Source organism: Hyperoodon ampullatus (genome assembly GCF_949752795.1).
Source record: "Hyperoodon ampullatus genome assembly, chromosome: 7".
In the NCBI taxonomy this organism is placed as follows: domain Eukaryota; kingdom Metazoa; phylum Chordata; class Mammalia; order Artiodactyla; family Ziphiidae; genus Hyperoodon; species Hyperoodon ampullatus.
This window is the reverse complement of record NC_136920.1, coordinates 61,064,659-61,086,401: the sequence shown is the minus strand read 5'-3', so window position 1 is coordinate 61,086,401 and position 21,743 is coordinate 61,064,659. Positions and strand designations below refer to the sequence as shown.

Genomic DNA, 21,743 nt, shown 5'->3' with positions numbered 1-21,743 from the left:
AACCTGCAAGGGTCACAGGCACATCTTCCCCAGGCTCCTCATGCTTTATATTTATAGTAATATTGACAATAAAAACCACCAATAAATACTTCCTTTTTTAAGGGCCATGATGTGGCCTTTAAATACATTCTCACAACAGCCCTAAGGCTCATAGAGATTAATGATTTGCCCAGGGTCATGAGGCTAATAAACAATGGCAAAGTCAGATTTTAAACTCTGGTCTGCATGTTTCCAAAGTTCATGCCATTGCCATAGCACAAAACTGGCCAGCACCACATATCCTGCCCCAACTATTTCCTGGCTATCCATGAGAAAATGCTCTGACCACTCAAAATAAACATGCTTCTCAGTTTGGGCTTCCCTGGTGGCGCAGTGGTTGAGAGTCCACCTGCCGATGCAGGGGACACAGGTTCGTGCCCTGGTCCGGGAAGATCCCACATGCCGTAGAAAGGCTGGGCCCATGAGCCATGGCTGCTGAGCCTGCACATGCGGAGCCTGTGCTCCGCAACGGGAGAGGCCACAACAGTGAGAGGCCCGCATACCGCAAAAAAAAAAAAAAAAAAAAAAAAAAATGCTTCTCAGTTTAACATAATCCTAGTAGCTCAAGGACAGAACCTCTCTCAGGCAGTAGCAACCCAGAGCACTGACACCACTGAGAAGTACCTGAGATTGCTATCCGGGCTACTCCACCATTCCCCAGGTCACCAATCAAGCCTCCTGAAAACCCAAACATAGATGTTCTGCCTTGAAGGTAGGAGGAGAAATGCCAGAGAGAAACACATGTGGAAGGCATGGCAAAGAAAACACCAAGCCAGAAATCAGTAGACCTGAGACCTAGTCTCAGGGAAGTCACCTGCCTTCTTTGCACTTGTTTTTTCTGCTATAATATGGAAATAACAATTCCCTCCCATCATATTTCACAGGTTTACGATGGACATGACAAGCAAAAAGACAGGTCTTGAATAGGAGAGTGCTTTGAAAAGTGTGAAGCACAAATTAATGAGGGGTCATTATGACATGACTACCACAAGCTGGCTGGAGAGAAGATTAATGCCCATGAAACAATTAGAAGGTGAAACAGTAGTTAATTAGGTGCCAAGTTATATGGCACAGACTGAGAAGATTATACTCTGGATAGGGGTATTCTCAGGGATTAGTCAGAGAAACTGCATAGAAAAGAACAGACAGGATTGAAGAGGGATGGAGAGCAATAGTGGCAGCAAAAGTATGTAGCCAGGGAAAAGAGTGGTGAAGAAGCAAGAGAGGAACAGAGCTGGATCATACGCTGTGTGTTGGGAGGCCACAATGGGAGGTAGGGTAAGGCCAGACTGTGGAGAGAAGACAGTCAGGCCAAAGAGCTGGGGCAGGATGCAGTCAGCAACTGGGGACAATGGGGGAGAGCAGAGCTGGATTTCACAGCAAACATTTATTGAGGACTAATAATGCGGTAGGCGCTATCTCAGATTATAAGGATACAGAGATGGAATAAGACATGAACCTTGTGCTCATGACTCTGTGTCTGAATCCTACTCTTCTAGCTTCAGTGACATGTACATCAAAGAACAAGCTTCACAATCACAGAATTCTGGATTCAAGTCCTTGTGCCACCATTGCTAGATGAGTGACCTTCATCAAGTAACCAAAGCTCTCTAATTCTCAGTTTCCTTATTTGCAATGCAGAAGTAATAATAATCTTTCATAGGATGGTGGTGAGTACTAGATATAAAGCACTTAAAAAAAGAAACTTGGTATGTGCCTTCTCGACACACAACAAATGATAACTATTATTATCGTTCACTAGCTTTGTGACCTTGGGAAAGTTGCTTAACTTCTCTGGGCTTCAGTTTCATCATCTGTAAACTTCACAAGGTTGTTGTAAATATTAAAGGAAATAATTGGTCTAAAGCACCTAGCGTAACAACAGCTCAGCAAAATTCCTTTTCTTCCCTCTGTCTCCTTTCCTCAAGCCCATATTTGAGATCTCCCTTGTAGCAATGCTCAGCTCCCAAAGGAGGGCACTGAGGACACAGCCAGAGCACCTACTGTCTCTACTTCTAGAAGACACCAGGTCCACTTAACCCCTAAACTAACCCTAACTTACCCAGTGCCTGACTACCCCCATCTAGGAACATGTTCTTTAGCTACTTCTGGCCAAGTGGCTTCAATTCAATTGTCTGATGGCCAGACAATTCCTCCCTGCTTACTCATCCTCCAAGAAACTAAACCAGAAGAGAAAGCTCTGAAGTCTAAATGTTGATAAAAGAAAGGAGAGTGGTATTATGTCCAGTGTCTTAAGACCACAGGATAGAAAGGAGAGGCACTGAGCACAACTGCTGAAGGGCAAATATATCCCACTGGTCTTGTGCACATATGACCAGGGCAGGCAAACCTGCTGCAACTTCCAACAGTTCCAAGAATGTCTCAGAAAAAGGCCCTCAGCCTGCTGGAGTCACCCAGGCATGAGGGAAAATTAGGTTTTCACTAGCAAAGGTCAGCTCATAAATACCTGATTAACTCACGCAAACACGCTCTGCTCCATGTGCTGTGAGAATTTACAACTGATCCGGAACAGAAGTCAAGCTGAGGACACCTTTCAAAGCTATAACTAACAATAATTGGTGTAAGGGGGGGGCAGTGATGGCTGGCTATGAAAGCCTAATCCAAATCAGGTGAGTCCAGGCTCTCCAGGGGAAGCTGCTCTTTCTGGCAACAATCTCTGCACAAACCTGCAGGGCAAACATTACCTTGCCTTGAAAGACAAGAGCCAGACCCTCCCACCAAGACCACGGGAAACACAGAGGCAAAGCATATATATTCCAACACTCCTGCTCAATCCCAGGGACTTCTGTTTGTGAGGAAATAATACCAATAATTCTAATCTCACACATTAAAAAGACGTGGTCAGATCAAACCTGTGAAGCCATTGGCTAGGCTCCCCAAGCAGATCTGCTTCGTCCTCGGCGCTTCTATCCCACTTTGCAAACCAGGAAGGGAAAAGAAAAGGAACCATCTTTCATTGAGCACTTACTAGGACTTGTACAAAAGTTTTAAAACCTTTACTTTTTAAAAAAAATCCCCCCAATAATCCTCTGTAATAGCTAATCCTAGTCCCATTTTATAAATGAGGTAACTGAGCATCAGAGAGATTAAGCAGCTTGCTCAGAAGAGGGGCTGGTGAAGGGCAGAGCCCAAATATGAACCCAGTCTGTCTGATTCCAAAACTTAGCCTTTCTTTCCACAAATATTTATCAAGAGCCTACCATGTGCCAAGTACTACTCTTGGGTGAAAACACAGCAGTGTAAAAGACAGACAAAAACTCCTGTCTTTATGGAGCTTTCATTCCTAAACCGAGAATCCTCCATACTTAGCATACCATACATTTAATAGGTAGACATCTGTATTTCTTTCTCCTCCACCCGACAGGACTCAACAGATACAGAATGAAGGGATGAGTGTGGCTCTTACCCTCACCTAACAGGAATTCCTCTCAGCTGCTGCCCAAACAGCATTCAACGGTTTACTCATCAACTCAGCATTCTTCTTCCCACCTATGTCATAGGTTTAAGCCACATCTTTTTGTTGTTGCTGTTTTGGCTGTGCCAGGCAGCATGCAGGATCTTAGTTCCCCAACCACCAGGGATCAAACCCATACCCCCTGCATTGGGAGTGCAGGATCTTAACCACTGGACCACCAGGGAAGTCCCGAAGGCATATCTTAAACCAAAAGCCTCCTGCAGTGCTAGCAAATTGGCTCCAGTCACCCACTGAGTATGACAACAATAGTACTTCAGAGTTTACAAAACACTTTACATACATTGTCTTATTTAATCCTCATAAAATTAAACAGGGTAGGTATTGCTTTCATTTAACATGGAAACAGACACCCAGAAAGGTAGTTACTAGTTACTTGTGTCCTTAGACACAAATGAGTAGTTGGATCTACACAGTTCTAGTCCCAGAATGCATTCTTCTCCCCTTCGCCTAAGGACATCTCCTAATCTATGGCTAATACTGGAGAAATCAAAACGTGTCATGTCACTATCTAGATCATTCTGCTGATTATGCTATTCCAGATTTCCCATTGTATCCAAACAGAACAAACAAACAAAAAACACTGTGTTTCAGCCTACCTATTTTGGAATTTATTTTGATTGTCATTAATATTTTATTATTTTTCCTGTTAAAGGCATTTGAACTGTATTTTGTTATATTCTAATTTAACATTTATTCCCAAAGGAACAAACTTTTGATGTTAAACACTAAACATATATGCTATATGCATAGAAAAAGGCATGAAAATACTTTTATAATTTTTTTCAAGTCAGTGAGAAAGATAATTCAACTTTTAAAAATGCCTTCACAGGCTTGCCTTCTTCAGGAAAGCCTTTATCCTGTGAAGTGAGGCACACCAGTAGGCAGAGGCTGCAGAAAACATAAGACCCAAATGCAGGGTTAATAACTTAGCATGCTCTTTGCAAAAATAACCCAAGTATCCACAGTCAGCAGGAATATTCCAGCAACCAAGGCCAGGCCGAGGGCTTTGTCATAGTACTTTACTCCTGGTGGCACTGATCTAACTCTTTTTTTTTTTTTTTTTTTTTTTTTTTTTGCGGTACGCGGGCCTCTCACTGTTGTGGCCTCTCCCGTTGCGGAGCACAGGCTCCGGACGCGCAGGCTCAGCGGCCATGGCTCACGGGCCCAGCTGCTCCGCGGCATGTGGGATCTTCCCGGACCGGGCACAAACACGCGTCCCCTGCATTGGCAGGCAGACTCTCAACCACTGCACCACCAGGGAAGCCCCCAGGTGGCACTGATCTCTTAATCAAAGGGAGACTACAAGAAAGAAACTGTAAAGCCAGATGCCAAGGAAAATGACCTGAGGGAAAAGATGCCTGCTCCTTGGGAACCCAAAAGGTATGCTGCCTAGAAGGCCCTACTGCCTCCAGAACAACACAGCACACTCCCGCAAACCAAGAAGACCCAGGCCTGGCTTCGTGCAGGGAACTAGCCAAGACTATGCCCAAAACCTCTCTCCTTACCAGTCTGTCATGAAGCCTGAAATTTCAACACTACAGCTTCCTTTGGGTCTTCGGTGAGCACATCCTGAGGACCACAGCTTGCAGGAGTGGGAGCAGGCAAATGAGGAGGTAGATCCGTGCCTCATTGGATGTCAGCCAGAATAGAGGGAAGGGCAGAATGCTCTGGAAAGGCAGGTCAAGAAAATAATTCTGGCTGCAGGAATTGGAGGCAGGAAATTTGCTCAGCTTAGAAAGATAAGAGGATACGAAAGTGTTTGTGCTGCCTTAGGAAGGTAACCAGAGGCTTTGAGAGAGACCTGGATTTGAATTCTGGTTCAGTTGCTTACAGGCTGTAATGACTATCAGGCAAATTATTTTCCTTTTATGAGTATTTTCTCATCTATAAATTGGGCATTATGAAAAGATGTGGCCATATCTCAAAAGACAGCTGTGTGAAGCACTAGCCCTGACCTGGCACATGACAGGACTTAATAAATATCCCTTTTTCTGGAACAGGAACACACATCAGGGAAGGATACCCCAGGGCAATGGAAATTACTTGCCAGCTGACAGAGCAAAGCCGTTTGGGAGCTAACAGAACAGACAATAGACCTGAAAGGGCACCTCGGGAGTCTGGAGAGTACCAAATCCAGGTATATCTGGATCCAGGGCTCAGCCTACATCTCTCTCCACCATGAAATGTGTAGCTGCCCATTCTGGACAGAAATTATTACATCATCATGCATTTAGTTAGATGAGGAAATGGAAACCCACTCCTCAGTTCCCCAGGAAAGACAGCCCCATGCCAACTTCTGGTACTCCAGGAGTCTGGAGCAGGACCTAGTGCAAGGAAAGTATTGAGTCCAGCTGCCAACATTTTAATTAGTCCAACCTGAAAAGTCTATAACCACAGGAGATTACAAGGAGCCCCCAGGGCAAGCCTCTGCCCTTCACTCAGTTCAGCCAATTAGATCTGTTCAAGTGCCCTAATTTTTATCACTGAATTCCTGGGGGAATCAGGCTTCACCAAGCTCTGACTTCTGGCTGAGAGTACAGGTACGTGCTCAGCTCAGGAAGAGAAGTTGGGTGTGGGCTACAAGAAAGGCAGCATCAAGTAGGCTCTGAGGCCCTGACACCCTTCCTGCATCAGTAAACTAAGAATTGCCCTCTTGCCAGCCTCCATCCCCCACCCCAGTGTCCTACTGTGACCTATTCCTCCAGTGGCTATACTCTAACCTAATCCGCACTAGCAAAGGCTAGTGTTTTTTTGTTTTGTTTTTTGTTTTTTTAACATCTTTATTGGAGTATAATTGCTTTACAATGGTATGTTAGTTTCTGCTTTATAATAAAGTGAATCAGTTATACATACACATATGTTCCCATATCTCTTCCCACTTGCGACTCCCTCCCTCCCTCCCACCCTCCCTATCCCACCCCTCTAGGTGGTCACAAACCACCGAGCTGATCTCCCTGTGCTATGTGGCTGCTTCCCACTAGCTATCTATTTTACGTTTGGTAGTGTATATATGTCCATGCCACTCTCTCACTTTGTCACAGCTTACCCTTCCCCCTCCCCATATCCTCAAGTCCATGCTCTAGTAGGTCTGTGTCTTTATTCCTGTCTTAGCCCTAGGTTCTTATCTAGAAACAATAAATGCTGGAGAGGGTGTGGAGAAAAGGGAGCACTCTTGCACTGTTGGTGGGACTTGACTCTAGCTAGAAAGAGGGAAGTAAAAGAAAAAAGGGTTCAAGAGAAATAGTGGAAAAAAACACGCTTTAAGACAGAAGCTACAGGGACTTCCCTGGTGGCACAGTGCGTAAGACTCCGTGCTCCCAGTGCCGGGGGCCCAGGTTTGATCCCTGGTCAGGAAACTAAATCCCACATGCATGCCGCAACTAAGAGTTTGCATGCCACAACTAAGGGGCCCTCCTGCCACAACTAAGACCCAGTGCAACTAAATAAATAAATAAATGAATAAATAAGTACATAAAAAAGAATCAGGCCCTCTTAAAAATAAAAGGCTACAGGGCTTCCCTGGTGGCGCAGTGGTTGAGAATCCGCCTGCCGATGCAGGGGACACGGGTTCGTGCCCCGGTCCGGGAAGATCCCACATGCCGCGAAGCAGCTGGGCCCGTGAGCCATGGCCGCTGAGCCTGCGCGTCCGGAGCCTGTGCTCCGCAACGGGAGAGGCCACAACAGTGAGAGGCCCGCGTACCGCAAAAAAAAAAAAAATAAAAAAAAAAATAAAAGGCTACAAAACAGTAAACAGCTATTTTATTAATCAGAAAATCTTCTTGCAATCCCCCTTCCGCCCTCTCAGAGGGTGTGTGACAAGACATCAGACAAGATGGCCAGTTTCAGGCCTGCTCCCATGACAATGAGCTGACACAACCACAGACCTGCTACCTGACAATACCTGAGCAGCCTCCTCCCCCTCTCAAGACGACGCAGGAACACGTGTGCTAAACCAAACAGATGACTACAAGAGGACTCCAGGTACTAGTTTTGATCAGCAGCTGCACCCTGGCACCTCTGTCCCCAGCCAGGGCTTACTCTAGTCCAGCAGGAGTTTCCCCTCAAAGCATAGCCTAAATTCAGCTAGCACTCTGCCCGCCCCCCCACCTTGAGCCGGCTGAAGGTTGGTAGAAGACCCTGGGGAAAAGGGATAGTAATCATCTTCTCTCAGGCCAAGAACTCCTGACAGGGTATGATGGCTTAGTGTTCCTTCTGCAACTCCATTTCATACTAGAAAATTAGAGATGTGTGACTGTGGAAAACTCAGCATGTTCCCATACCTGAAAGCCCCAACTGCAGGTGAGTGAGTAGCCTAGGAAGCCTAAAGTGAAAAACGACCTTCCCTGAGAAACTGTGAGTTTGTCTGCTCGCATTGGGCCAAAATACTCACTGTATATATGGCTCCAACCCATGTCAAAATCCTGGAATAACACCCTCACATAGCACTTGAAGGTTTCTTAAGATAAGGTGCCTTATCTTCCATTGACTCCATGAGGTTAATATTCCTTTTATTGCAAATTTGGAAACTAAGGCTCAGAGAAAAAAAGCAACCTGTTCAAGATATCACAAATGGGGCTCCCCTGGTGGCGCAGTGGTTAAGAATCCGCCTGCCAATGCAGGGGACACGGGTTCGAGCCCTGGTCCGGGAAGATCCCACATGCTGCGGAGCAACGAAGCCCGTGAGCCACAACTACTGAGCCCGTGAGCCACAACTACTGAGCCCACGAGCCACAACTACTGAAGCCCACATGCCTAGAGCCCATGCTCCGCAACAAGAGAAGCCACCACAATGAGAAGCCCGCGCACTGCAACAAAGAATAGACCCCGCTCGCCGCAACTAGAGAAAGCCCATGCACACACAGCAACAAAGACCCAAGGCAGCCAAAAATAAATAAAATAAGTAAATTTATATATTAAAAAAAAATGAAAAAAAAAAGATGTCACAAATGGAAAATGGAAAAGCCTGGAGTTGAACCCAGGTATTCCTATCTGCAAGAGTCTCTGATTTTCCTGCAGTGAAGGCCCAGCTTTGTTAGGAAGCTTAATAGCTAAAAACAAGAGACCTGTATTCTCAGACTTGGAATCCACCAAGCAGTTCCTGTATGACCTTTGGCAAATCCCTTCACATCTCTGGGCATCAGAAAACTCATCTGTAAAATAAAGTGATGTAAAACAAGCGTAGAGAGAAGACAATTCTTTGGTTCCTAGAGTACTGTGAAGTGTAGCCCTTGCCTAGCACTTCAAAAAAAGTCAACTACGCCCCCTAGTCATCACAGCCTAGCAGTGGCCCCCTCCTTCAGACTGCCATATATTTCCTGTTACTGGCACCACCAGGCACCTCATTACCCACATGCAAAACATGGCTACACCTTTGCCTCTTTCCTTCCCTCCCTACACTTAAACGCTGAGTCCTACTGATTCTGCCTCCATAGTGCACACCCTGATCTCTGCTCATGAACAACTGCAAAGTCTCCTATCTAGACTCCCTGCCTCCAACCTCATCCCACCAATGCATTGTGCATGTTCTGTGAGATTAATCTGCCTAAAGCAAAACTCAGGTCATGTCTCTCCCCTGCTCAAAACCTGCAAGGACTACTTACTGCCTACACAGCAAAGTCTGAACTCTTTAGCCAAACATTGAGGCCCTCCATTATCTTTCCTCAATTAATCTTTTTTTGCCTTATTTTATCATACTCTCCTTCATAGATGCCACTCTCCAGCCAACCTGGACTAACCAATGTCCCCTAAAGACTCTTCACTTTGTCTCACTCCATGCCTTTATTCATGACATTTCCTTTGGCTGGAGTGCTTCCCAGCCAGAGGAAACCTTATATTTCTGCCTGAAGTACCTGAAGACCTACTAAGCTGTTACCTCCTCCATAAAGCTTCCCTGATCTCTCCAGGCAGAGGTGATCCCATTTTCCAATAGGATCATAGGTATTATTCATAGGGCATTGAAACAAGATTGCCTTGCACAATAAGCTGTAAAATGGGAAACCCATTGTGAGGATTAAACAAGATTACGTATGTGAAAGTATCTAACCCAGTCCTGGTATAGAATACGTGCTCAATAAATAGGAGCTCTTATTATGATAAAGAAAAATGTTCGTACACATCTTAACTTCCCTATTATACTCAATCCTTTTACCGGGCAAGGTACAACATACATGTTAAATGTTAGCTGAAGAGGTAAACACTACATAGATACAGACCCTATCCCAAAGCTTATATCCACAAGAGCTCAACCATAATGCTGTTTTTGGAGGATACAAACTGAATACACAGCACTCTGTAGCTATACACTTCACCAGTGTGATACTCCCATTCAGAATTTATTAAGTGGATACACTTTCTCATTCCCTCCCCCATCCCCTACAAATTCTAATCCCAGTTTATTCCAGGCCACTTAGGTGACAGAACAAACTAATGCCACTAACAGTCTGATAAATTGTACACTTTTTAATCCAAACACACATCTCTACTTAAATTCATACAGCTGTTTCCTTCCCTCCCACAGTTATTAAACAAGAATAGAAACAGCATTGGCCTTTGGGTCAGATAAACCTAAATTCAAATCCTGGCTTAGTCACCTTAGGAAAATTACTTAAATTCTCAGAGTTACAGTTTCCCCATCTATAAAGTGAGAAAAATATCCACCTTTAAGGGTTGTTATACAGCTGTAAAGACCTAGCCCAGTGCCTAGAAGATAACAGGTGCTCAATAAATAGCAGCTATCATCATCATTCTTATCATTGAAGTTATCTGAGTTGTCTCAATTACATACTTATCTCTTTAGCAATATACAATATGAGTTTCAGTGAACTTTGCCCTTGTCGGCAAAAGTTTCTTGAAATAAGACCTCCACAAGTCTGAGTACCCAGGTACACACACACACACAAGCTGCTTTCTAACCTGTGTATGTGTTACGCCTGAAGGGCACCCAGCTCCCCTGGTCCCTACATTCTAGATGCTGGCTCTAGGAACTTGGAAAACACAAACACATTTGCTTTAATGTACACACCGTAGTGATGAGAGCTCTGAGAGCTTCCTGAGAGCCCTGAGATAACCCAGAGAGGCCAATCAGGAGCGGAGCTACTGAATCTCACTGGAGAAAATCAGAGGCACATGAGACTTGGAAGCCTGCCTGCCTGCCTGCCTGCCAGTGAGATTTCTGGTCATTACTTAGGCCAGCATTCAACACAAGGCAGCCAGGAGCTCTGTAAAATGGCTAACAGGAAAAGGGACAGGTTTGGCCCAGCGGGGCCACGCTGACAGCACAGCTGACTCTTTTATGCCTTTGCCTCCTTTACCAAGTTTCCCTAGAGGCCCCTCCCCAATGCCTTGAAGGAAAGCTGGTGTGATGTCTGCTCAGGCTGGAGTTCTCTGAGGCCCAGGGAGTTCGCAGAATCAGAGATAACCTTTAAAACACCAGTGATCTTCACTGGACTATCCTACCTCCCTGCTGCACAAGCCCAGCACGAAAGAAGGCTCCCTTCTCCATCCCACAAGCCAGGCTAAGGAAAGTAGTTCTGTTCCTTCAGCTGCCTCACATTTGCCCTGTGGTAAACCCAGGGGGGCCATGCAGGCAAAGACAGGCAGCAGCAGAAGCCAAGGAAGCCCCGCCCACAAGACTCATCTCAGGCCTCCAGGAGCACAGCCCTGCTCCACTCCTATGACAGCCACCTGCTCAGGGCAGCCAGTGCTACGGCAAACAGAAAAGGCCAGCCAGAGTCAAGGGCCGAACCATCCCCCAGTGCGACTGGTAACTGTCGCCGAGTGCAACTTCAGAGATGAAGTACCAGGCAGCAGAAAAATAGTGTGTGCCCACAGAACACCGCAGAAATCCCCCACGTGAACTCCACCCCTAATCTCAGGGCACTCTTGTCGAAGCTCGTCACTTGGCACTCTCCCTCCATGACTACTCAATCCAAAGATCAACTCATTACTACTCATCCATTTATTCAGCAAATATCTATTGGGCACATACCCTATGACCCGTACTGTGATAGATACCAAGGACGGGTGCTATGGTCAGAAAAAATAGACATGGCTCTTGCCTTCAAGAGAGAGGAAAATATGCAAAAAAAAAAAAAGGCTTTAAAAGCTATTTCATACATGTTTTAATCCCGTTTTCAAGTGAGGAAACCGTAGTTTGGGTCATACTGTCAGTAAGTGCCCAGTGCTCTTGATTCCTGCACCGGGCTATCTCTTGCTTTAAGAGGCACAAGCAGGGTGTGAAGGGCACAGAGAGTATTGTAGATAGTAAGTGCTACCAGAGTTTGGAAATGAGAGGGAGTTTGTGGCTAGCATTGATGTCAGGGATCACTTCACAGAAGACTCAGAGGTTAGGGAGGAAGGAAGGAGGAGAGGGGAGGACATTCTGGGAGGCAGTAAAATGGCACACATAAGTAAAGGCAAAAGAGAAGCAGTATAAGGTGTGCTCTGCAGACCAGGACAAAGAAAAAAGGCCTGGCTGGGCCAAAATGTAGAGAGGGGAACAGAGGAAGATGAAGTGGGCAAAGTGGTCTGGGGCCAGAACCCTGGGTCAGGAAGGAAACTACTACCCATAGAGGGATTTTAGGGCTTACACCGTCTCTATTCCAAGCTCCCCAGCAGAAAACAAAAGTACAGTGCTGTTGGCTCATTTCAGGTTTTTCCTTGCAGGTCTCTCACTGAAATAAATCTGCTCCACTCTGATCAACATGACAGGGCCATAGCCATCCCTACTCAAGTCTCACCTGCCTTAGCAAGTTGTGCCAACACAGGCAAGGCTTTGTCAGATTCTCAGTGCCCAGAAAGCTCCCCTTTGGCACTTTCTACGTGGCCACAAGTAACCCCACAGGGCTTTAGATACATTTACCCTGCCTGTGGAGGCCCCAAGTCTATACATAAAGCAACCAGCTGAGCCAAACAATGGTGAGATATGCAGTATTACACTCTGACCCACCTCCTTTGGGAAATCTGCTCTGTACATCAAAACAAACAAACCTCTCCTTGCTTGAATTGAGATTGCCAGGGGAGTACAGAATGCAGATATTAGTCACCATATGCCACAGATATTACTGGGTTTCTTTTTCTGCGCATCATATAAAAGCTCCCTAGCTGGGCGGGGAAGCTCCTCAGAAGCAGCACTGACTTTGCATACCCCCCAATTCTGCCCAGCACAATTTCTGTGAACACAATACAATATTGTGAACTGCTTTCTGTTTTTCCTCTGTATAGGTCTCAGACCCCCTAACAACCCAAACTGGCTGTGTTAGGGTAAAGAAGCTCCACAACAGAGTGGGAACAGCATGTGAATAATAATCAGACAAAATTAAGATTCTGGCCCCAACTGAGACCTTGGGCAAATTTGTTCCTGTCATATGTAGATTGAGGAGTTTAGTTGAGATGGTACTTAAAAGCCCTTCCAACTTTGACACACTAGGATGTGAAGTCCTAGCACTCAACATCAACAGCCCTAAAGGTCAGAGTAAGTTTTTCAGCTGTCAATGTGTAAGTCCCAGTTCAATGCCACTTATAAGTCTAGCTCTCAGAAGCCAAGTTGGGGTAGTAAAGCCTCCAAGGTCAGTGGCTGTACAATGTGCTCCAGAACTAAAGGTACCAAACAAGGAGGTGGGAGCCATGACTAGAACCTAGGATAAAAATCTAGTTTAGAATTGGGTTTAAAACAGTGGAGGAATACAGGTAGAAGGGCCATGTCAACTCTACATGTCAAAGCAATGAAGTCATGCATGAATCAAAAGGACATAATACCAAAGGGAGTATAGAGAGACACCACAAGACTCTAGGAGGCAAGCAAAGGAAGTCAGAGAAAAACTAAGAGGACTCAGCACCCAGAAACCATTGTTCCCAAGATCATGGCCCTAGAATGATGTCACAGGCATCCTCTATGATGGCCCCCAGTGATCCCTACCCTCCTGGTATTCATGCCATTGTATAATCCCATCACCTTGACTTATTTCTAACAAACAGAATATGGCAGAAGTTGTGGCACATCAATTGCAAGATTAGGCGATAAAAAGATTGCAGCTTCCATCTTGGGTGCTCCCTCTTGGATCACTTGTCCTGGGGGAAGCCAACTGTCAGGTCATGAGGCAGCCCAGTGCAGAGGCCCATGTGGCAAAGGACCAAGGTCTACCAACAACCACATAAATGAGCTTGAAAGTAAATACTCTCCCCGCAGTTGAGCCTTCAGCCCCAGCCCAACAGCTTGACTACAACCTTATGAGAGACCTTGAGCCAGAGGCACCCAGCTAAGCAGCACCCAGATTCCTAACCCACAGAAACTGAAAATAATAAATGTTTACTATTTTAAGCCTCTGCCTTTGAGGATAATTTGTTTTGTACCAATACAGGTAGGGACTAGGCCCATCTGGTCAGCTATTTCAAGTCTGCAGGTGGGGCTAGGGAAGTGGTTACACCCAGTAAAAGGAAGGGGGTATAGGCCGGAAATAAAGTGAAATACTAGCACCCAGACTTTATCAACAGCTTCCCTATGGCCTAGAGTAAGCTTTGAGTAAAAGCCTAATTTGGCCACACCCAGGGTTCATATAAGTCTGGTGGGTACACCTGAAGTAAAACAATGGCACTACAGCAGGTTCAGAGAAGCAACTTTCATTAGACAGGTGCCACCATAAGAAGACACACAGATTCTGACTGAGGCTTTTCCAGGCCCATAAAAGCAGAGGTTGCGAGGACCCCACTATCCCTAATTGTGTAGTACTTTAGAGTTTATAAAGCCCTTTCACCACATAAGTTATCTCATTTGATCCTCACTACAAATCTATTCATTAAGGTTATGCTCTTTCTACAAATGAAAAAACTAAGGCTGAGAGAGGTAAAGTGATTTACCCTCTACAAGGTCCACAGACAGTAAGAAAAAAAGCTGGAACTCTGAAGCTCCCCTAAATCCAGATATTTATGTCTGCTGGCTGTGGCCAACTCAGACCCTTTTGCCAACCAAAGCCAATCATCTCATGTGAGCTTCTACCCAGCCCCACCCACTCATTTCCCAACTCTCTCCTCCCCGCTCGCTACACATAGGTCCTTTGTGGAACTAGACAGTTTCCCAGCTACTCCCAACTGCATTCTCGTGGTGAGGCCTGCAACAATAAGAGTCTGGTTTCTTTAAAATCCTAGACAAACTTCTTCCAAGCAAAATGAGGCCATTGGACTCAAACTGACCTGGATGACTTTTTTAACAAAAGCAAAAAACAAGAAATTCTATTTTTTGTTTGTTTGTTTGTTTTGCCTCACCACATGGCTTGCAGGATCTTAGTTCCCCGACCAGGGATCGAACCCGGACCCCAGCAGTGAAAGCACAAGAGTCCTAATCACTGGACCACCAGGGAATTCCCCAAAAATGAGAAATTCTAAAACAGTGAACTTTCTAAATAAGTGAAGCTTATTTCTTCGACTTTACCTAACCCTTTCGAAGTAAAACTTCTTCAACTTCCAACCTAGTAAACTACAGTTGAAACAGAACCAGACAATAAATCCCCTTCAATTCAGTTTTACAAACTCTACAGTATGTAAAGTATACCATGTGCCAAGGCTTGTCCTAGGAGCTTCCTGTCCTAACCCTTGAGGAGTTTTTATCAAGGAAGGCCGGCACATACATAGATAACTCCAACAGGGTAGCATGATTGGTAAGATTATAGACTCCATCATCCTCCAGAGCAGCACTTTGTGATAGGTGACTAGACTATTCAAACACCTTTGTTAACACAGCTATGGCCAGACCATTGAGGCTAAGGCTCTGCATGCCAGATTGGTGAGGGACACACTGACAAGTAATGTGTTTTGAGAAAAACAACAAGGGCTTGATACACAGATCCCCAGAGTTATGGTTCTGATCCTGCCACTTTTTAGTTATGTGACAAAGAACACAAATTTCTCAGCTACGAATTCTTCACCTTTAAAATGGGCATAATGGGAATTCCCTGGTGGTCCAGTGGTTAGGACTCCATGCTTCCACTGCATGGCACAGGTGTTCAATCCCTGGTCAGGGAAGTAAGATCCTGCATGCCACGTGGCATGGCCCAAAAAAAATGGGCATAATAATAAAAACAGGTATACCTACTTCCAAAGTTGAGGATAAAATAAAATAATACATTGAAAAGGGATAAACAGCTCTGAACTTGGATGAAAATACAAAGTGCCCTGGGTGAGCAACACCATGAAGGGTTGCTGAAAAGCCCAGAATGTGTACCAAGATATATGAGAAGGTATGAAAGGAAGAGAGAAAATATGATCCATTCAAACAGGCCCTGATTTCAGCTTTTCCAACAAACTTTAACAGAGGTTTTAGGCTGGGCGCAATAAGAACAGAGATAAATAAAATACAACCCCTCCTCCTTTCTTCCACAAAGAGCTTACACTTGTAAGAGAGCAAATATATGTACAATGTGCTATGTGTTAAATTAGAAATTTATACAAAGTATCCAGGGGGTAATAAAGAAAGCTCTGTATTGTTATTACTTGATTTCTTACACTGTGTTATGGGCACAGGCGTATTCAATGTATTATTCTTTATACTTAGTTGTATATCTTAATAGTTCATAAATTTTTTTTTGATCAGCAGTAACAAAAAAAGAAAGCTCTGTTGGACACCCAGTTTGGTATCTTTCTCTCTCCCAAAAAATTTGACAGCCAGAACTGCTGGGTTTCCTGGAGAATCATTTCTCATAAAAAGCAGTATACCACAGCATGCCCATGAAGTCACTCAGCACTGTATCTCAAAGCCACCCAGCAGGAAATGAGGGGCCCCCTGGGGCTCAAACTCAAGTCCTGTGAAGACCTAGGAAACCCTCCCATCAAGACCTCATCCCTTCCTTGTCAGAGAACAGGAGTTCTTAGCATGAAGGCTCCACATTCCTAAGGAGCCCATGAGAAGAATTGGGGGTGGGGGTGAATTTGGATGGGAAAGAAATTACATCTTTATTTTCAACATTCTCTTACTGCAAGTTAGCATTTCCTTCAATTATACATAATAACCAACCAAAATATTATTAGCCCTACCTATGATTTTGTCACCAACAGAAAGTACAGACATTTTCATGTCACATTACATTGGTACAGATATCTCCAAATATTATTCATAATCATCATTACTTCAAAATTACAGTAGTTGTCAGACCTGCCACAGACCACACGTGACTGCAGTCTTCCTGTCTACCAGCCCTCGTGCGAGGTAGTTGGCCAACTATGAAGCAACTCTGCCCAGTTATTGTTCAGCCGCCAGTGAGACCCCATGTGCTCACACTGGTGATGCAGACCTCTACAATGCCCCCTTCCCTCCAACAATCCCCAAGTCAGACTACTCCCCACCCCGTTCTCTTATGCCTCCGCCCAACCCCTCCTTCAGGAAGCCCTCCCCAGCCACCTTAGCCTAGCTCAGCCCACGCAGAGCTCTTGTAATCCTTAGCCTACACTGTCTACCCTGCTTGGTTTTGTGCTTCATTAAGCCTGTGCATTATGTTGTATTTAATATTCTCTAAATATATATCCCCACCCCCACCCCCAAACTAGACTTCTTTGGTAGCCCTAAGTTCCTTCCATAGTACAAAGCAAGCAGTAAGCACTCATTAAGACTTGTGAATTGAATAACTGATTAAGCCAGGGTCCCTGACTCAAATGTCTTAGTCTAGTTCTACTAATAACCCATTGTGGAATTTCTATGTAACGCCTCTCTGGACATCAGTTTCCTCATATGTAAAAATAAATAAGTTGAACTAACAGATGTTTCCACCTCTTAACTTTTCAATTAGGCAACCACTTTTTATCTCCCCAAGATCTGAGAAAAATTATGGAGGAAACTGAGAAGCCTCCCCCAGCTCTCCCAGGCAGGGTTAGTCACTTGCTCCTCTGGGCTTCCCACAGCCTTTTGTATGTATATATCATACCTTTACTTCAGCGCTTATCACAAAGTTCTGAAAGAGTGTATAACCTAGTGGCTGAGGTGGAGGTGGGGAGAAGAGTCAGACTGCCTGGGTTCAAATTCTGGCTCTATTCCCTACTATCTGTATAACCTTGGGTAAGTTACTTGATCTCTCTATGATTTCATTTCCTCACTTAAGCACACAGGATGGCTGTAAGAATTAAAAAGAATAAAATGTTTGGAATAGTGCCTGCCACACAGTAGGCACTAAAAAATGTCAGTTGCTATTACTGTTGATGTTACTGATGTTATTAATGTCTTGCTAGGCACTGGGTTCCTACTTCAGCTGGATCTCTGTCCTCTTCTCGTTCTCCATCACAGCACTCTGTTTATGTTTTCTTCCACAAAAATTACCACAAGACACTATATTTATTTATGTATTTATTTTCTATCTCCCCACTAGACTGTAAACTCCATGAGGGCAGAGGACATGTCTGTTTTGTTCATCCTTTAATTCCCAACACCAAACACAGTGCCTGGCCCAGAGCAGGCACTCAAACATTTGCTGAATACACAGCACATGAGCTGACACTGTTCAATGTTTCCTGAATAAATTAACCTGGTTAAGCATGATTGTCAAAGCTGAGGTGTGTGTGCAGATGATGTCCTAGCTGCCCCAGGATTAGTGTGACCCTCTGCCCATCCCCCAATATTAGCCTCAGCCAAGCCGCACCCACCTGCCCTTGGCTCCAATCCAGTTCCGGGAGCCACCCTCAGCTAAAATTAGCATAGCCACCAAGATGGCCAGGCCATTTATAGCCTTGGAGGCAGCGGCAACTAGCTGGGTGGGCAGGCAGGACTCTGGCCTCCCACTCCATTAGGGGTGGATTGAGCAGCCAACCTGCACTCCATAAACTGCCTAGATGCCTATCCTCCAAAGCCCAGTTCTAGTTATGCTGAGTAGAACCACAGCTCCTGAGTAGAGGTCCTCAACCAACACTGGCAGTCACAACTCCAGACTCACGTGGGACCCCTCACACACATTCTGCAGGAAACATTTTGAGTTTCTGGAGGCAGTGAGTCCAGAGTCTAAGGAAGGTTCCAAGCATCAATTCCAGGCAGTTTCAGAAGTGCAGGCTTCAGAGCAGCACAGTCAAGCACAGATCTTTACTGAGAAAGTAACTTAGCACAGCTGGGTATACAGGCATCAAAGAGCCAGAAGGTGACAGGAATGGCCTCTCCCAATGAGAAGGCCTTCTAGCAGAGCACCTGCCTTCCCTGGAGGGGTAGACCTTTAAGATAGCCATGTACATCCAACAAGAGAAAAAAATGCAATTTTCTGGCCCCTGCAGAAGACCCTCCAGAGGAGAAAAAGACAGCCCTTTTTTGGATCTCTGCTACAGAGTCACCAGGGGCTGCCTAACTAACTCACCAAGAGGAAAGTAACATTCTCTTGGCCTTACCTAGTGCTCCTTTAACAGGGCAGGGCCTGAGAAGACAGAAGAAGTCTAGGACTTAAGAATCAGAAAACTTGGGACTTCCCTGGTGGTCCAGTGGTTAAGACTTTGCCTTCCAATGCAGAGGGTGCGGGTTCAATCCCTGGTCGGGGAGCTAAGATCCCACATGCCTTGCAGCCAAAAAAACAAAACATAAACAGAAGTAATATTGTAACAAATTCAATAAAGACTTTAAAAATGGTCCATATCAAAAAAATCTTTAAAAAAAAAAATCAGAAAACTGAGCGTAGGACTCAATTTCTTCAACAATAAAAATGGGGATAATACCACCTGCCCTGCATTCTAATAAAGCAATTGCGAGACTTTGTGGGAAAAACAGCTGTGTAAAATACAAACTTTAGAGAACATACAAATGGACTAGATATGTTGAATCTGATTTAGAAAAGTGGCAGCTTTAGGGTAAGTAAAACTCCTGTGTTCTGAGGATACAGAGGGACTGGAAAGGCTACAAGAGTTCCTGGCTGTGTAGACAGCTCCTCACCAAATCCTTTAGAAGAGCCCAGTCCACCTCTTTGCAAAAATGAGTTCTTATCTGAGTCAAAGTCCCAGACAGGCCCAAGGTGACAACCTACCAGAACAGCAGTGCTGGGGCCTCCAGGTTACCACAAACCATAGCCATTCCCAGCACCTAGGGTCTCTGAGATTTCCTCCCTGGGCTTCAATATTACTGTGACAATAGAAACTAATTTCTGAACTGAGAGGAAGAAAAGACCAAAAGAGAAGCCTAAGTAGTATAATCAACACAGCCAAGCCTCTAAAATATGTTGTGTGGAGGGCTGTCTCCATAAGCTCAAGCCAGGGGCTGGTTACGAGGGATGCTGGAGTGCCTCTTACCTATGGCATGTACAAACACACAAATCTTCCTGACAGCTAGCTAATGCCTAAATTCAAAACTTCCATCTCTTTTAGCACTGTGTCTAAAATAAAGAACACTTCCTCCCCCCCAAAAGAAAATTCATTTTATGTCAGGCACTCATATTTTAGGGTGAAAAAGGGACATATTATCAGTTACAAACAGGGATGTCACTGGGACGTCACTGAGACAGCAGAGATGCTCCTCACGTCTTCTGCACAGTTTGACCTACATCTGCCTTCATAGCCCAATGACAGCCAAGCTTTAAGCTAGGGTTCAGGGGCCAAGGAGACACTGTATGGAGAAACAGGACTAATATGCAAGAAGGACCTATCTTCAAAGCAACAGCCTAGGTGCCATGCTTGTACATAGGGCAACCCTGGCCTCTCTTGGAAGCCAACCCTTGGGGTACCTGCAGTCACACCCAGCCCAGTCAAGGAATTTAAAAGGGGGTTTCCTAAGAAAGGGTCTAGCGCCAAAGCCAGCCTCTGGATGCATCCATGAAACTTCCTGGCCACCATGACTAATGCTTCCTTTTCCTCCTTGTATCAACAGGTATTCACTGAGGCATCCCCTCACTTGAGCTTGTCCCGCCGTAGAAAGAACCCAGCTATAAACTCTCCTCACTCTGCATCTCACTACTTTGGGCAGATCACAGTGACTGGGTGAGAGAAACAGGGATAAAAAACTGAATACCTTCTAAGCCTTGTGTAAAACAACTGAATTTTAAAAGTGCTCTTTCTTCTGCAACAATACCAGGGCTCCTACTGTTTGACAAGGCTCCATAAGTGCATAGGAAAAACCAGGACAGATCAAAAATATTGTAGAATTCCTACCCTCATCAGTCAGAAGAAATAGAATAAGTCAACAAGTGGTCCCAGGAATTATATCATGCCCATGTCAACAAAAGGCCATTTAACTCCCTGGTGGTAAATAGGATTCCACCTAAGGAACTGCCTTGATATTTCAAATGGGCACAGCTAAAAGACAGCAGATTACCTAAGGGAAGGGAGAGAATAGGGTCCCCACGCTCACTGGAATAGAAAGACACACCTCAACACTAAGTTAGAGAGTAATAGAGTTGGCCCAGTCCTGACTCTCCCTACCCAACCCAAGTAGCCTCAGCCTCCCCTGTGCTGCCAAGTGCTGAAACTGGCCAAGAGCAACAGACTTATCATCTGCCCAGGGCATCAGTCCAGACAAGTAGTCATGAGAAGGGGTCTTGACTTGATGATCTGAAAGGCCAAGGTGCTCCAAAAGCAAACCTCTTTTCACTGCCAACAAAAGACATCCTGAGGAGGGATGAGGAAAGTTGTTCAAGAGAGACAAAGACATTAGAAGGGAAAGAACTCTTTGGACTACTAAGAACAGGCAGTGCCATGTGTGGGTCTGCCATCAATCGCAGGTGTAGAAACCTAGGGTTCGACTTCCCCACTTGGGCAACTCAGTTCTTGTCCGTGGCCAAGGCCTTACCTGCTGCAGTGGACTCCTCAGAACTGGCCCCCGAGCCGGTTCCTGTCGTCTTCTCGCTGTGGCTTTGGCTGAGGCTCTGGCCGTGATGCAGGAGAAGCCCCCAGAGGAGCCACAGGGCAAGACGGGCGCACACATCCATGACTCCAGGTCTCAGTCAACATGCGCCTGATGTAGACACCTCAGGATCCCAGAGGCAAAGCCGGGAGCCTGGGAGTGCAGCTGACGGTCCTGGAACCCCAGGCAAGATGCCCTCGAGGCGCCGCAGCTGTCCAGCCACCCTCGAGTCCGCCTCCTCAGACAGCCAAAGGTCAAGTGCTCCAAGTTTGGGCTTGGGAGGAGGGCCGGCGCCTCGGGTCCAACAGTGGGTCCGCCGGAGCTGCGACGGCCTGAGCACCCGGTCGGCTCAGGCCGCTTCCGGAGAGTTTGGACAGGGTGGCCGCGGAGCCGGTGTCAGCTCCGCAGCCGGCTACACCCCTGCCGGAG

General features: G+C 45.6%; 1 protein-coding gene across 8 annotated transcripts in view; it reads right to left on the bottom strand.

Moving 5' to 3' along the window:
- STIM1 (stromal interaction molecule 1) overlaps nucleotides 1-21,399 on the bottom strand; it is a gene marked incomplete at both ends in the record, with an annotated part of 189,758 nt that extends 168,359 nt beyond the window's left edge. For 7 of the 8 annotated variants that reach the window (XM_079708330.1, XM_079708327.1, XM_079708329.1 and 4 more), the window contains one exon: nucleotides 21,261-21,399. In XM_079708330.1, the coding sequence (XP_079564456.1) occupies nucleotides 21,261-21,399 (139 nt within the window). The remainder of the gene's footprint in view (nucleotides 1-21,260) is intronic. The other variant, XM_079708332.1, reaches the window with a different exon arrangement.
- Nucleotides 21,400-21,743: the final 344 nt, after the last annotated feature.